We start from the raw sequence: 15,050 nt of genomic DNA, 5'->3' as shown, positions 1-15,050 counted from the left end.
TCTCTGTGGCAATTTGAGACCTGTAATCAGCAAATTAGATGATTACAGCAGGGATAAAAATAGTCTTCTAACAATGTCCAAGGTATAAATGTGATTTGAATTTCAAAATGCTAAACATGTGGTAGGAAAATGCACGGTTGGATAAATATGACTAGACATTATCAGATTTGATTTCTCTTTCCACCCTGCTCTGAGGTAGAGCCTAGTTTTGCCCAAATAAACTTCAATCTCTTTTGTGCCTGAGTTGGAGCACAGAAGTGCATCCACACGCTAAGCTCCATGTCTTAATGGACCCACAACTCTGCTTACTGGTTATTGGTCTCAAGAACAAGTCAAGGTGAAGCTCAGCATCTCTTATTCTCCCACTGGTATAAAATGACCTCTGTGAAACAGGCTGTCCAGGTTCCACACTTGGGAGACGGCCTTGGAAAACCTTCAACACCCACCACGTGAAGAACCGTGTGTTCTTTCTTAGGCGCCGGGGCCATAGACCTGACAGCAGCTGTGTGAGGGCTGCTGTGTAAATTCTGTGAGCTGGGGTGCGACATGAGGATGTGGTGTGCTCTACCACAGCCAGATCAGTCTTCATGATTGGCTGATAAGTTACCCCTCCCTTCTCTGGGTCGTTCCTGCTGACATCTTTGCCTCATAGCATTTGTTCACCAGGGGTGACTGGAGCTGCCACTTCCACCCCTGCTATCTGTTTGATATCACGTTGCCTCAGTTAGTTTCAGATGAATTGCAGAACAAATCTCATCTGGCAAATGGGTACAGAGCCAACCAGTGAGAGGTCAAAGTGTGTACTGGAACAAGCTCCTTCAAGAGGGAAAACTTGGTTTCACTTACTGGTGGCTTAGAGAGTTTCTGGCAGAGTCACAGAAAATATTGGATACTATGGATTTCACTTACCCATCTGGGATTCATCCTTGATTAGCAGATTATCAAGAGCTGCCTGTGGCAACACTGCCATTTAAAAGAATACCGATCTCCAGAAATACAGCACCCTGACAATTTACAAGTAAGGCAGCCTCATCTCAGCATACTCAGTAACTAACGCTCTTTGCAGTACGACGGCTCGCCAGTCCATGAGGTATTTACCTCAAACATGCTTTTGAGCCAGTGTTTCCTCACATCTGCCAAGCTCTCAAACTTATAGAACAGAAATGTATTTAGTGCCATATTTTTGCACAGAAAATGTCATATGTAAATTAACCCCTTTTAGGAATTTTCGAGTCACAAATGATCACCATTAAAAAGTCACTAAAGGCAAGAGTATGTCTGAGATGAATAATTAACTAAGAGTATCATTTGCTAAATGCCATTACATGTATATTTATAATGCATTTATTAAGAAAACTGCATTAAAATGACAGAACTATGACATCACAATGTGAAAAAGTAGGACCTCTCTCAAATTTCATATAAATGTGGTAGATTAAAAGTGGCTGTTTTTCTTTCTACTTCAGATAGATTTTTGCAAAATAACAAATACCAAGTTGAAATAAATGATATTTATTTGCTCATTCACCCTCCCTTAATGAACTCATACATAGACCAAAACACTGTGAGAAAATGAAACATAAGACTTGACAAGGCCACCACTTTGAGAACGTCCCACAAAATGTGATGTGAACTGTGCACATCGGGCCTTCAAGTGGACAGTGACCTCTTCTGTTAGCAAGGCACTTGGTGAATCCATCAGTGATCAGGGAACAGACTTTTCGAGTTACATGTAATTTTACTTTGCATTTTCTTCTTCAAAGTAGTTTAGGCTGCTACATTAACAAGTTCTCCAAGTAGATTCTCTAGGTTAAGCTTTGGATAAGGACACAGAGTACTAAATAACACTAATCACAGATACTTTATGACCGTAGTCCTGTGCTTGGGAAGAAATCACACATAAGGATCCTCTTGGATGCAGACGTGACTTCACTGTCACCATAGCCAGCCAGTGAGCCCACCTGGAGTCACCACTGCACAGGGCACTGTTGGAAGATGCCAATCAGAGCCTCATTCTAGCTCAGGGGCCCTTGGGAGGCCTGTGAGGCTGGCACCTGAAGCTCACTTCAAAAGTTTTCTTTTAATATATTGGTTTGAAAGGCTTGAGTTTTGAGAAGCATGAAGTTAATTAACAAAGAGAACTTGATACAGCCACATTCAAAGTTGACTCCTAACTTAAATTATCAGACATAGTTCATAAAACCAGCTGTCTCAAAGACAGTGTTTTATCTTTATTAAAAAATGGATAAACATAGCAGCACTTGCAAAAAACAATAGTTCATAAAAGGCATTGTACACTGTCAACTGATAGAATGGAAAGGGGAGGCCCCCAGCACAGCTGGTGGTGGGCTGTATATCACAACACTCACAACCACCTGTCCACTTAATACGACTCAGCCCAGAACAGCCATGGGGAGACCAACAGCAACATGGCACTCCTCAACTTCAAGCCTTTGTTATTTGTGTGAATAGTCAATCAAGTCAAGTATCACCCTCCTTAGCAGCATCTGGAGCACTCACTGGTGTTCTGGAGGTGGCTGGTGTACTTGACCCACTTATTAAAAAAATCTAAGCATTCAATAAAAAAACACTTCTCCCTGTCCAATGCCATCCACAGAAACCTTCTGTCATGGAAGAGAGATGCTCTTCCATTTAAATATCTGTAAAAGCTAATGCACGTCTCTGCTGCAGTCGACAGGAGAGAACCTGGAGCAGGCACTTCTGCACAGCTGTCTTTGGTGAGGATGCTGGAGTGGTCATGCTGATCCCTGCCCGCTGCTCTGCTTCTTACTGCTCTGTGGAGGGGTGAGGACTCCAGTGGGGAGAGGAGAAATCCTGTTTTCTTCAGATAATATGGCTTTCTTTGCTTGGGCTTTGTCCTGTTGATAAGAATAAAAGCAAGAAATAGAAATGTTACAATGGAAGAATGTATCCTCTGGGCTTCACTTACTTTGTGCTTTTTCCTATGTAGGTGAGTGAAGGAAAAAAAAATAGCAAAGAACAATCTAAAAGCCTGGGGTCTATATGATACTTAAGAGATAGGATCTGTTGATCCCATTTTTTCTTTTCCAAAGAATTAAAAAGAACTGGAGTCTTTTTAGGATTATCTGGAGCCTGTATGAAGCAAAGTGAAGAGGCTGCCCAGGCAGTTTTAAGACTTTGGGAAACAAGAAACAGTACTGACCAGCAAATCCAAGCTGTTTATATGGGTCTGGATGTTGTGTGCATCTTCAGCAGGAACTCCCCTGAAGTGCTTAAGTTTTGAACTTCCTGTCTCCCTTATAACTATGGCAAATGGAACCATCCACTTGACACACTTCTCTATATCACACCACTGATACCCTGCAATGAAAATACATGTTACGCTTGATTTGAGACGAACAACTGGTTTGTAAGTTTCATATATCTTGTTAATGGACTGGAAAGCCAACATACCTGAAACCTTTTGCATCAGTTCAGATGAAGAGAAATGATACAAGGCGGAAGCAGCAAGTACACCATAAGAAAATTCTAAGCACCCGACATCCAGGACACAGAGATCTAAAAGCTATGGGGAAGAACAGAGCACTAAGGGACATGCCAACACACACCCCTTCTAGAGTTACTCAGTCTAGTGGTGGGTTAGGGTGCCCCACAGAGGTAGTAGAGCCACTTACCTCTGCAATCTGTATGAAGATTTGCTGAGGATACTGAGGCAGGAGCACTTCATAAATATCATTTAGATATGCAACCTGCATGTATACATTCAACCAGGACACAATGGTCAGGGGACTTAAATGCCACTTAAGGGCCTATGGGAAAACAGAAAACAGACCACTGGTTGAAAAAAGAAAAAGACATTTCTCTTCCATTTGGTCCTCTATAGTGTTAGCTGCTCAGTCGTGTCTGACTCTTTGTGTCCCCACAGACTGTACCCCACCAGGATCCTCTGTCCATGGATTCTTCAGCCAAGAATACTGGAGTAGGTTGTGATTCCCTTCTCCAGGGGAACTTCCAGACCCAGGGATTGAACCCTGGTCTCCTGCATTACAGACAGATTCTTTACTATCTGAGCTACCAGGGAAGCCCCTCTAAAGGAGTTTCAAAATGCAGCCATTTCTCCTGCCACAATGTGTCCAGCTGGAGAACACCTAGCCAGATGCACTCATGCCAAATGTAGAAAAGATATTATGTATGTATTTTTTAAAAGGACTGAAAAATTAACTTGTAACATACCTTCATAATGATTAATTCCATGGTGAGAATTTCATCTCCTGAACAAGCCCCATCTGTAACATAAGCAAACTGGTGCAACTTTGGAGGATAGATTTCCTAAAAGGAAATAAAAGAAGATACTGCTAGCAAAATGCCTATCTCTTATAGTTTAAACTTACATATTGTACCTCTCAAATTATTTTTTAGTATGCTAACATAAAAAGAAAGAGAGGGTACATTGATGGGATAAATATAAGACCTACTCTAGTGGTTCAAAATGCATTAATTGTGAAAGAAATGAAACATTCCCCCTCAACAATCAACCTTTTACTTACTGAAGAGTTTTGAAAATTTCACCTTTTCAATACCTTTAGTAATGTGTTTGAAAGTTAGGCCCATCTACCCTTCTAATCACACCAAAATTTCTATCCTCTTAGGGAGAAGTTCAATTTTTTTGATTAAAGGAATTAAATTAACCTAAGCATTTTAAATACTCATACTTTTCTTGGTTAATTTCTAGCCTTTATGTGTGGCTAAATTTTAGAAGGCTTCAAATTAGAAAAATACAAATACAGACAAATAGTTGATCCCTTCCCCTAATTCCAGTGGATCTCAAGAAGAGCATGTACTACGTAAAAAAATTTGAAAATTATTTACCTCAAGTTTGGCAGCAATAAATAAAGATGAAATCCCAATAAGTTGTAAAAGTGTTTTTACAACATTTTGTTGTGTTGCCATATACCGATCAAAGAAATCCTGTGCCAAGTAAAATGTCTCTCTGTGAAGTTTATAGACTTCACATACCTGAAAAAATAGTAAGTTTTAGAATAGTTACTTGAGGAAAAAGAAAGACAAACAAACTTGCCATGATTTTGGTGAAGATAAAACCAAAGAGACAGAAGCTGGCTTTTCGTAGAGGATGGTTACCTTGCTTATCCCTAAGCACACACACAATGAAAAACTGGAACTCAGGATAAGGATGAAGCGTTCTGTGATCGAATGTAAGAGCGAAAGCTCACAGGCTGCAGCAAGAAGTACATTCACAGTACAGTAAAAGCAGCGTTTCAAGGAAAAACACAATTTTCTCAAAGAAATATGTGCCCTTTTGTAAGTTTCATTATGATGTGAGGAAAGAACTACAATATTTCTTCACAATGAACATCATCAGTATGAAAGTTTGAAAGCTGGAACATAGGTTTATTTAAAGACCACAACACTAAAACACTGTTAATCTAATCACAAGAGGCAAAAGCTTTATTAAAAAGCATTAAATGAAAGACTCAGAGACCTAGGTTCTATCCTAGGCTCCCCTTTAGAAAAACCAATTATAAAATTGAGACATTATAAATTAGTCCTGCTTTGTTAACCTCACAGGACTGCTGTGAGATATGGAAAAATAGTACACATGATGGAGTTGAAAAGGACCAAAGAAATATTAGACCTCAATTCATTACTATCATCAAATGTTTGATTATGCATTTAAAACTGCTATTCCTAAACAGTATATCCCAAATAAGTACACTTCACAGGGTTGTAAGTAGGAAAGGCACCAGCGGAAACAACAAACAGAACATTACTAGAAAACTCCATCAATCACCAAAGAGTTTCTAAGTCCATGTGGAACCATGTTTAGAGTCAGTCTTTATTAAATAACACAACTACAATCGGATTAGAAGTGAAACCAGAGCTTCTGTTCTCTACAGAACAAACTTTCAGACCTATTTTACCCAGCTCACCATCAGGCACACTGTGAAGCACTTCTTTTTTTGCTACATACTTCTTGGCTGGGCTGGGGGCTGGGAAATTTAACATCACTGCAGATAAGACTGCCTGTGAACTGCGGACTCATGTTTTGTCCCACTTTAGACATAAAAGTTATCATTCTTTTCTATCCTTTCAATAGTATTACATGACTCTTTTGATTGACTTCCAGGGGAAATCATTTCTTTAGAAAGTATCAATGGCATCAATTGCACTATATATAACAGATCCACTAAGTCACAACATCTTTTGAGTTGAAGCCTAAGAGATTAAAGCATACTATATCTAATGCTTCAAGGAATTATAAAAAGTTTCAAAAGGCCCAGGAGGGCTATGTGCCATGGTGGGTCTACGGACAACTGTAAGGCCTATAGTTTTAAGCAGGCCTGCCAAAGAATTTGTACATTTGTACATTTTCTATGTTGACATTTTCAGGGACCAGTAAAGAAAAGGAAATTAAGAATGATAAAAAGATGTTTTTATGTAAATCTTACATGGCGTACTACGTAAGCTATTGTTTGGTCACTAAGTCTGACTCCTTTGCGACCCCAAAAAGGAGATCTGTAGGCCGCCAGGCTCCTCTATACATGGGATTTCCCACTCAAGTATACTGGAGTGGGCTGCCATTTTCTTCTCCAGGGGATCTTCCCTACCAAGAGGCCTCCCAGGTGGCTCAGTGGTAAAGAATCTGCCTGCCAGTGCAGGAGACTTGGGTTCAATCCCTGGATCAGGAAGATCCCCTGGAGGGAGAAATGGCAACTCATTCCAGTATTCTTGCCTGGAATCTCATGGACAGTGGAGCTTGGCAGACTACAGTCAAGGGGGTCGCAAAGAGTTGGATATGACTTAGCATGCACACACACACATGTAAGCTGTACTTCATATGCACTATTTCTAATCCACACAAACTATGTAAGGAAAATACTAATAGAAAACATTACAATGAGAAAATCAAGTTAAATGACTTGCCTGACTGAGGCACAAAGATGTTAAGTGGCAGCAGATTTGACTCTAGGACAAGCACAACTAGGGTACACATACCCTGTCAACACACACTTTCTGAAGGTACATGGCACTGTTTTCAGGGAATACGTAGCCACACAGCTTCCATGTATACTTTCATAAAATGGATCTGCTTAAGATACCCTTCCACTCACAGAAGAAAGCTCATTTTGCACCCACCCAAGGTTTACAGAGGTGTCTAGGTATGTTTGTTAGTCACTCAGTCGTATCTGACTCTGCAACCCCAGGGACTGTAGTCCGCTAGGCTCCTTTGTCCATGGGATTCTCTAGGCAAGAACACTTGAGTGGATTCCCATTCCCTTTCCCAGGGGATCTTCCTGACCCAAGGATCAAACCTGGATCTCCTGCATTGCAGAAGGATTCTCTACCATCTGAGCCACAAGGGAAGCGGTATCCAAGAAATGTCCCTTAATCAAACCACTATTGAGACACCCACACTTCCTCCCAGAAAGAGGTGCACTGCCTATACAACATAACTTCTTATATTTAACAATTATTTACTATAACTTATAATCTTGTTATTTGATCAGTTTTTGTATGATAATGTGAAGTATGAAAGTGTGATCAATAGAAGATTTGAACAATATATTTTGTTAGGATAAACTTCTGTGGGGAAAGAGAAATGGGTCCCAAGGAGTTAAAATGAAACAATACAAAATTTCTGACTGTTAAAGATAAATTTGTTCATATATTTTTAAACATTTGGTAGTACGCTATCAAATAGCTGTTACACATTCTATTGTGTACACTTAAAAAGCAATTTAATTAACAAAGATCAAATACCAATATTTATAATTAATTGGAAAATACGACCTTTGCAACTATTTAAACTTTGAGAAAAAAATTCAGACGCCAACTTAAAAACATCTAAGGGATAAACAGACTTCAGAAATTCTTTTAAGGAAGTACATAAGCAAAAAAGTTAAACCACTGTAGTATATATACCACAGTTCAGAGACACAGAATGTGTCAATGGAATCAAACACATGAAGAGATTACAACATCACAAAAGAATCTATCTAGAAACGGTCAGTGCTTCTAGTTAACCAGAAGGCTCAACCTACCTCCATTAACCAATCCAGAAGAATTGCTCGCATTTTAGGCTGCAGAAGAGGGTGCCGTTGCATAAGGTGCTTGTCCCTCAAGTATGTCTTTTCCTTGTTTAACATGATTTTCCATACTTCCTCTCTATTTGCCCAGCTACAAAACAACAAAACCAAGCAAAACACAAAAGTCAGGCATCAGTATGCATCCAACTAGCGAAGTGGAAGTGCATACAGGGAGTAAGAGACCCAGGAGGCACTCGGTGGTCAGCTTACTTCAGTACAGGCAGTGGCGACGCTCTGGATGACGACGGCGTGCTCCTCTGAGGCTTGTACGCAGCGTGTGGGTACAGAAGTTCATCTTCTTCTTTGTCAGGTGTGGGAATCAGGGAGCAGGGGTTTTCACAGGCTCTATTACTGTCCCAAGGCTGTAAAATAAAGACATGTTAAAAAAGTTTGATGTAAACCAGCTGTTTTTACATTCATTGATTTGTAAAACAGCCAGTAAAACAAAAAAATGTCTTCACACACCTAGAGTAATCTCTAGGCCTAAATCAATATTCCAGCCTAAATTAAGATGGAGATAGCATGGAAGACACAGTAATGACTCCAAGCTCTCACGTTCTCAGGAGTCTATGCAGTAAGTACCTAAGAAAACTAGTCAGTAGCATTTATTCTCCATATCATCATCCTCATATGAGGTGCGTGAGGGCACAGGAAGGGTAAGACAAAATGCAAACAGTTCTTACATTACCGAAAAAGAAAATCTACTTGCAGTTCAGTAAGATACTAAGCATGGCTCCAAAAGGGTATTGTGAGATTTGGTCACAATTCAAAGACCTGGGTTTTTTAACAAGTACAACTAACCTAATAAAACGTCTTAAAAGTGAAAGACAGAATTTCCAATAAAAGTATTTACATAAGCACTCCACAACCACAAGTATAAAACTGATTGCCATCTATATTTAGTCTCCTCATTTAATAAAAACCCACCAAATGTGACATCTTCTTTTGGTTCCAGGTCAAGCCAAATATATTACATAATGAGTACCTTTCATTTTCCTTAATTCAAATGGAAAAAAAAGGAGTATCTGCCTACTTAAAACCACATCAAGCAAGAGTCACAGGATTTACTAAAAGTCTATAGAGATAAAGCCTAGATATTCCTGAAGACCTTTGAAACCCACCCCCAAAGGCTTATATAGTAATAAATGCTAAACCATCATTAAAAACCCAAACAATACTTCTTTTAAAAAGTCCAGATATTTAATTCAATTTTTAATATTTGGAAAATGTCATTTTGCCATTTAAAGTTTTTTCTTTTTAAAGCTACTTTTTATCATCTTACTCTAAACAACTATGATTGTTTTTTAAAATTATAATGAATTTATTGAAGATATGGCATGTTAACAATCCTGCCAGCATGGACGCTCTGTTAAAGCTCTGAGACTCTTGGCAATTTTTTTTTTAAAGCAGAGAGATCGTTAATGTTGACTGGAAAAGAGACAACCGAGAAGACTGTAAATGAACATGGAAACATGGGCTCTCCAAGTGCTGCTTGGAAGATATGGGACAGGGTGGCTATCACAGCACACTGGCCACTTTCAGAGGAAGCCAGAGCACTTTCAAGGTACTGAGAAGAGCAAAGTAGGATAAAGCTCTCCTCCATCCAATGTGCACAGAATTGAGCATGCAAATTAACCATGACAGATCTTGCCAACAGCTGCTGGAGAAGGGCAACATCCTCTTCCAGTTCTAGAATCATGTGCTGGTATCATTTCCTTGACTCAAAAGGATCATGTTACAACAGCTTTACGTTGTATTCACTCAACAATGAATTCTAGTTTTGAAAGCAGAAGCTGGGTGTCACCCTCTACAGCCAGATGGCTGAAATAGTTGAGAGAAGACTTTTGGAGATAAAATGGTAACAGTTCCCAACCTGCAGCACACAGACAAATCAGGTGAACCACGAGCCCACAAATGGGCCCCAGAGTTGGCCTCTGACCAGTGTCGGAAGCAGAATAATGAAGTCTATATTCTTGAACTTGAATGTATACCATGTCTCAAAGAGAGCGAGATCAATCTGACTTTAGGAAGGAAGGGGATAATAGCAAGAGACCAATTTTGATTATTTCTAACCACCTCTAACTCTTTGTGCCTCTTTTAATGAAGAATGAAACTACCTTATGGAAAATTATGTTCTGAGAAGTAACTAATAGAAATTCCAGGACTCCATTTCAATAAACAAGTTGGTTCTCATGCAAAAAGTTAAACAAAATGGATACGTTAAATAGACTTTAGACAAAAGAGCATTATTTTCATTGGGAAAAACCTAAGGTAAGAATCAAAGGTTCCATGTGGTCTTGATGTAGCAGTATCACAGAGTTCAGCATGATGGCTACAAGTAGCTCAGGGCTATTGAACAGGGCTGAACCATGATAACTCCACAGAAAAATTCTGTGTAATTAATTGGCAAAAAGGTTGTTACCCCACAATTCTAGCTTCATGAAACTACAGAGAAATAACATGACACTGACTGCTTCATAAATGATGGGTAATTTTCAAGCTATCTACTTTAGACAATGTGTAGAAACCTGTTGTCATTAATCTCTGAACCATGAAAATGCCTTCTAGTGGGAAATAATATGGCTATTCACATATCACATCTATCAGCTCTCTGCAGTCCAGGGACAGGGCCAAAGCCCTGTCTTAGGCACCCTAGGCTCCACTCCAGTTATCTCTGGAACTGAAACTACTCTAAAACCCCAAGAAGTCAACAGGGACAGCTTTGCCTCAGCCTCAGTTAAAAATTCCAATTCAAAACATAGCTAGGAAGACAACCAATCTTGAATTTCACAAAGTTGAGATTCATTTTAGTACAGACCCACAAAAATTAACTTGCTTGGTTTGAAGTCTTTACAGGGAGAAAAAAAGAAAACAAAAAAAAAAAAGGAAAGAACTTGAAATGCACTGTCTTATTTCTTTTCCTAAAACAAAGTATCTCTTCTTCTAATACAGCAAGTAGATCATCAAGCTGTTGTTCAATATTAAGTGGAGTCTCCCCAGAAATGCTAATTACTAGGGTCTTGTGTGCAGTAACAACAGCTTTACCGTGTGTCCCACGGCTTTGAAGACCTTCACTCTTCCAGGCGCAGCTGCTATGGCTGTTGCTCACTGTCCTACAAGGTGATGTGCTGCCACTGCTAACCTCACCAGAACCACTTTCCTTGGCTCAAATACTATTCCTGCTCAGTTTTTATCTGTTATAGCGTCAGAAAGCCTAATCAGTTAGTTTGGAGATCGACTGCTTCCCCTACTGGGGTCATAACTACAGTCTCCAGCCATTTCTGGAGGCAGAGAGATAATACAAGCTTTTTTGGCTAGGGACTTCTGATATTATGATGCTACCATGAACATGCAAGAAATATGGCGGGAACTCCATGAAGGAGGGGCAAGAGAAATGGACTGACTAGTCAATTTTAAAAATGTGCTGAGATGCACATATCATTACACAGAATGTCTTACTAATACTCTGGTGGAGGTCAGATCAAGCTCCAGGCAGCAGTTATCACTGTAAGTAATTGCTGAAGAGGCTAGAAGAACCATCAAAAAGGGGGGAAAAGTTTGAAACATGACCTAAAGGGAGTGGGAGCAGGGAAGGGAAGTCCTTAAGCACCATGAGGAAATAAACACAAGTGTGGATGGGGGAGAAGTTGCTTATGAGCACACACAAACCCCCATCATCACAGTTACCCAAAGAGCTCTGTGTCAGGAGCCCTCCCACAGTTCACTAGCCTACAGCCTAGGCTATAGAACAGACTCCGCCCCTGGCTTGCACAGGACTCTGGGTTACTTTCCTCCTCTAACTGAATCTCAGTTTCCTCAAGGGCAAAAGGAGAGGACTGAGTTATGTGAGGTTCATTCTGGTTCTTCCAGACATCAGCGCATATTTGTAATCTCAGGGATGTCAGTCAGGAACACAGTCCTTCCTGGAATCCCAAGACTGGCAGAGGTCAGTGCCCACTGACAGGCACAGTGCTCGGTTATATGAACTGTGGCCACAGTGAGAGAAAAAGCCTTCAGCAGGAGGCAAGCAAGTATGAGACTCAATTTGACCCCAAACAAGCGGAGCCTCAACTTCGACCCAATCAGAAAATGTACCTACCTGACTGCCACACTGGCTTCTCACAGTCCTGTCAATTTTGGCAATTTCTTCATCGGGATCCTGCAAAAACTAACATAAAACAACCCCCATACCCCAAGGAAACACACCAAACAGCCCAAAGACAAAAACACAGACACAGAGAAGAAAAAGAAAGCTAGTAAGGTTATGATCACCATTTCTGCCAAACGCTCCCCCCACTACCCTTGATCCCTTATCAACAAATATATGGGCAGAACCCATTCTGGTACCCAGGTAAGATTGGGGGGGGGGGTGGTATCCTCCCCCACCTGTCTCCTTTGTACTCACAACGGCTACATTTGCCTTTCTTTTCCTGGAGCGAACAGAGACATCGGTGCCACTTTCCTCTTTCATGGTATCCGGTTCCTTCGCATCCCTGTAAAACCAGGATGGCACAGAGGTAAGAGTCTACCCAAATCTCGGCCCACCCCTCCCCCACCACCGCACACCTTCCCCTTTCCCGCAGCGGCCAGGCCACTCACCTCTCCTTCTCCCTCGGCATGGCGCTGGGCGCAGGATCAGACCTCAAGCCTGGGGGCACGAAACGGCAGTGGGGTGAGGACGGCAGCAGAGGGGTCCAGGGCCCGCCGGCCTGTCCCGAGCACCCCTCCCCCTCCCGCGCGGGCGGCGGCGGCGGGAGCCTCCCGGGCCGGTCGGGAAAATGGCCGATGGGCCCGGGGTGGCCTGTCACCCGCGGCGCCACCAGCGGCCCGCAACGCCGGGTCGGAACCCAGGGTGCGGGGGGGCGCTCAACGCCCCCTGAAACTCTCTCCGGCCCACTGCCTCCCTCGGGACCCCCAGCTGCCTCAGTCTTCCCCTCAACACCTCCCCGGAGCCCGCTTCTGAGTCGCCCTACCGGGGCACCCCGCGCTGACGACTCCGGGGACCCGGCGACCCGGCCTCGCCCCACCCCCACCCGGGCCCGGCCCGACCCGACCCGGGCGCTCCAGGAGTTCTCGCCCGCCGCGCAGTCCGGCAGCCCGAGGCAGGGTCCTCACCCGAAGCCGTCTCCGCGGCAGGCAGGCAGGCGGCACGAGCCGAGGCCGGAGGCAGGAGGCAGAGGCGAGCGGGAAGCCGGGAGGCGGGAGACGGCGGCGGGCCGAGCGCGCGGCGGTGGCGGGATCCGCGCCTGCCCCCTACACCGCGCTGGCGGCCGAGCCGGCTGCTCCTGCGCCCGGCTAAGAGCGGGACATTTAAAAATCCCAGCGCGCGGAACCGGCCCCCGGACCGCCCTCGCGCCCTCCCGCCACCCTCCGCTCCGCCCCGGCCGGCTCGGAGCCCCTCAGCGACAGCCAGAGGGCTCGGCCCCGCCCAGCCACCGCCCTCAGGACCGCCCTGCGCGCCGCAGGCCCGCCCAGGCGCTCAGGCTCGCCCGGGGCGGGGCCAGCGCGGGGCGGAGCTAAGTGACAGGGCCTGCGCGCTGGAGGGGAGGGGCCCTGGGACCGTGCGCCCCAGCTGCAGAGCCCGCGCGGGGCGGGACGCGGGCGCGAGAGCGGCGGAGGGGCGGGTCGCGGGGCTCTGGGGGCGGAGCCGAGCGGCGCTGGAGCGGCAAAAAGCCGCGTGGCCGGCGCTGGTGGAATGTAAACACGGCGGGCGGCGAGGCTTCGGTCCCCGACTGAGGGGTCGGGCCACTAGACCTGAAGTCCGTAGGCCTGCAGCGCCCGCGCACTGTCTCTCCTTGCACGTCCCCCCCGCCCCTGAGACGCAGGTTTCCGGGCCCTGAGTCAGGGTGGGATGTGCCCAAGGTCACAGCGCATGGTCACAGAGCCTAGAACCAGGGCCTCAGGCCGCCAGACCGGGGGCCGCCTGTGGAACAGCTGTTACTCCTGGACGTGCGTCCATCCATCTGTCCATGCGTGCGTGTGTTCATTCAGCTAATAGTCTAGCACCTTACCTTCCACGTGTGCCTTTCGCCACAGACTTTCCCCTGAGGATCGGAAGACCTTTTTGATGCTGGGATTCCATGCGGCCCTCTTTACCTTAAGCATTTACTTAAGCAGGCAGTGAAATCAAATCCACACTCCATGCCACTCCACGTGGACCTACCCTCAACCCCTCTCAGACCTTTCCTTCAACTGCCTCCCATCAGAGCTCCTCTGGCCATCCTCTGTCCTTTCTCATCTCGGGACCTTGGAATTTGTTGTCCCTAGCTCCGGTTCCTTGCAGCTACATCTTTTCTGAGAATTTCCAGGTCTTCCCCAGGAGTTCCTCTCCACCGCATTGCCCTGCTGTGGCTCCTTCACAGCACTTGCTGCCATATGTCTCTTGTCCGTGTTTGGTACTCTTCTCCCTGCCTTGTCTGTCTTGTTCACTGCTGTATCCCCCAGATCTTGGCATAGTGCCTGGAGGAAGGGAGGCACGTCAATCTTACTTGTGAAGGAATGCTTGAAAAACATGGTGACCAAGCCCTTGTGGATTTTACAGGCTAAGGAGACAAGTATTGACTATCATCACTTGAAAGTACCTACTGTACTAAACTTCTAGAAAATACATATAGCACAGGGCTCCTAAACACTCTCAAGACCCTTCCTGATTTACAGTCTCAGTCTTGGGCCTCCTCCCTCCATGACTGTCTTTTTGCAGTTAGAGCCTGGATCTTACTGGAGGACACGGTTTGTGTCATCCTCAGAGGCCCCTCCTAGCAGATTCTTGCCCTTCCAGGGCTCTGAGGTCAAGGCTGCTGAAATGTCTTGCTCAGATTGGCTTAGGTAGGCATGGAACCCAGGCTCCTAAATTCCCAGCCTTGTGCCCTTAGGTAGTAACAATAATGGGTATCACAAACATTTCAAAAATAACAGCTTTGTCCTAAATACTTCAAAGTGTTATCTCAACTAAACTTCTCAATA

General features: G+C 44.2%; 1 protein-coding gene across 2 annotated transcripts; it reads right to left on the bottom strand.

Moving 5' to 3' along the window:
• Nucleotides 1–1,496: 1,496 nt before the first annotated feature.
• Nucleotides 1,497–13,454, bottom strand: CCNE1 (cyclin E1). 2 transcript variants are annotated; one of them, XM_061387856.1, is made up of 12 exons: nt 13,203–13,454; nt 12,687–12,735; nt 12,493–12,580; nt 12,187–12,255; nt 8,298–8,449; nt 8,043–8,178; nt 4,852–4,998; nt 4,216–4,311; nt 3,657–3,791; nt 3,436–3,547; nt 3,185–3,342; nt 1,497–2,879 (listed from the first exon to the last, which is right to left on the bottom strand). In XM_061387856.1, exons 2-12 carry the CDS (start codon nt 12,704–12,706, stop codon nt 2,757–2,759), a joined length of 1,236 nt encoding a protein of 411 aa, XP_061243840.1. In that variant the 5' UTR covers nt 12,707–12,735; nt 13,203–13,454; the 3' UTR covers nt 1,497–2,756. The 2 variants fall into 2 exon arrangements, with proteins under 2 accessions (XP_061243840.1, XP_061243841.1); XM_061387857.1 differs by having other exon boundaries at nt 3,657–3,731.
• Nucleotides 13,455–15,050: the final 1,596 nt, after the last annotated feature.

Source organism: Bos javanicus, chromosome 18 (assembly GCF_032452875.1).
Source record: "Bos javanicus breed banteng chromosome 18, ARS-OSU_banteng_1.0, whole genome shotgun sequence".
NCBI classification, from domain to species: domain Eukaryota; kingdom Metazoa; phylum Chordata; class Mammalia; order Artiodactyla; family Bovidae; genus Bos; species Bos javanicus.
Note: the sequence above shows the minus strand (reverse complement) of the source record. Positions and strands in the feature narration are given on the sequence as shown.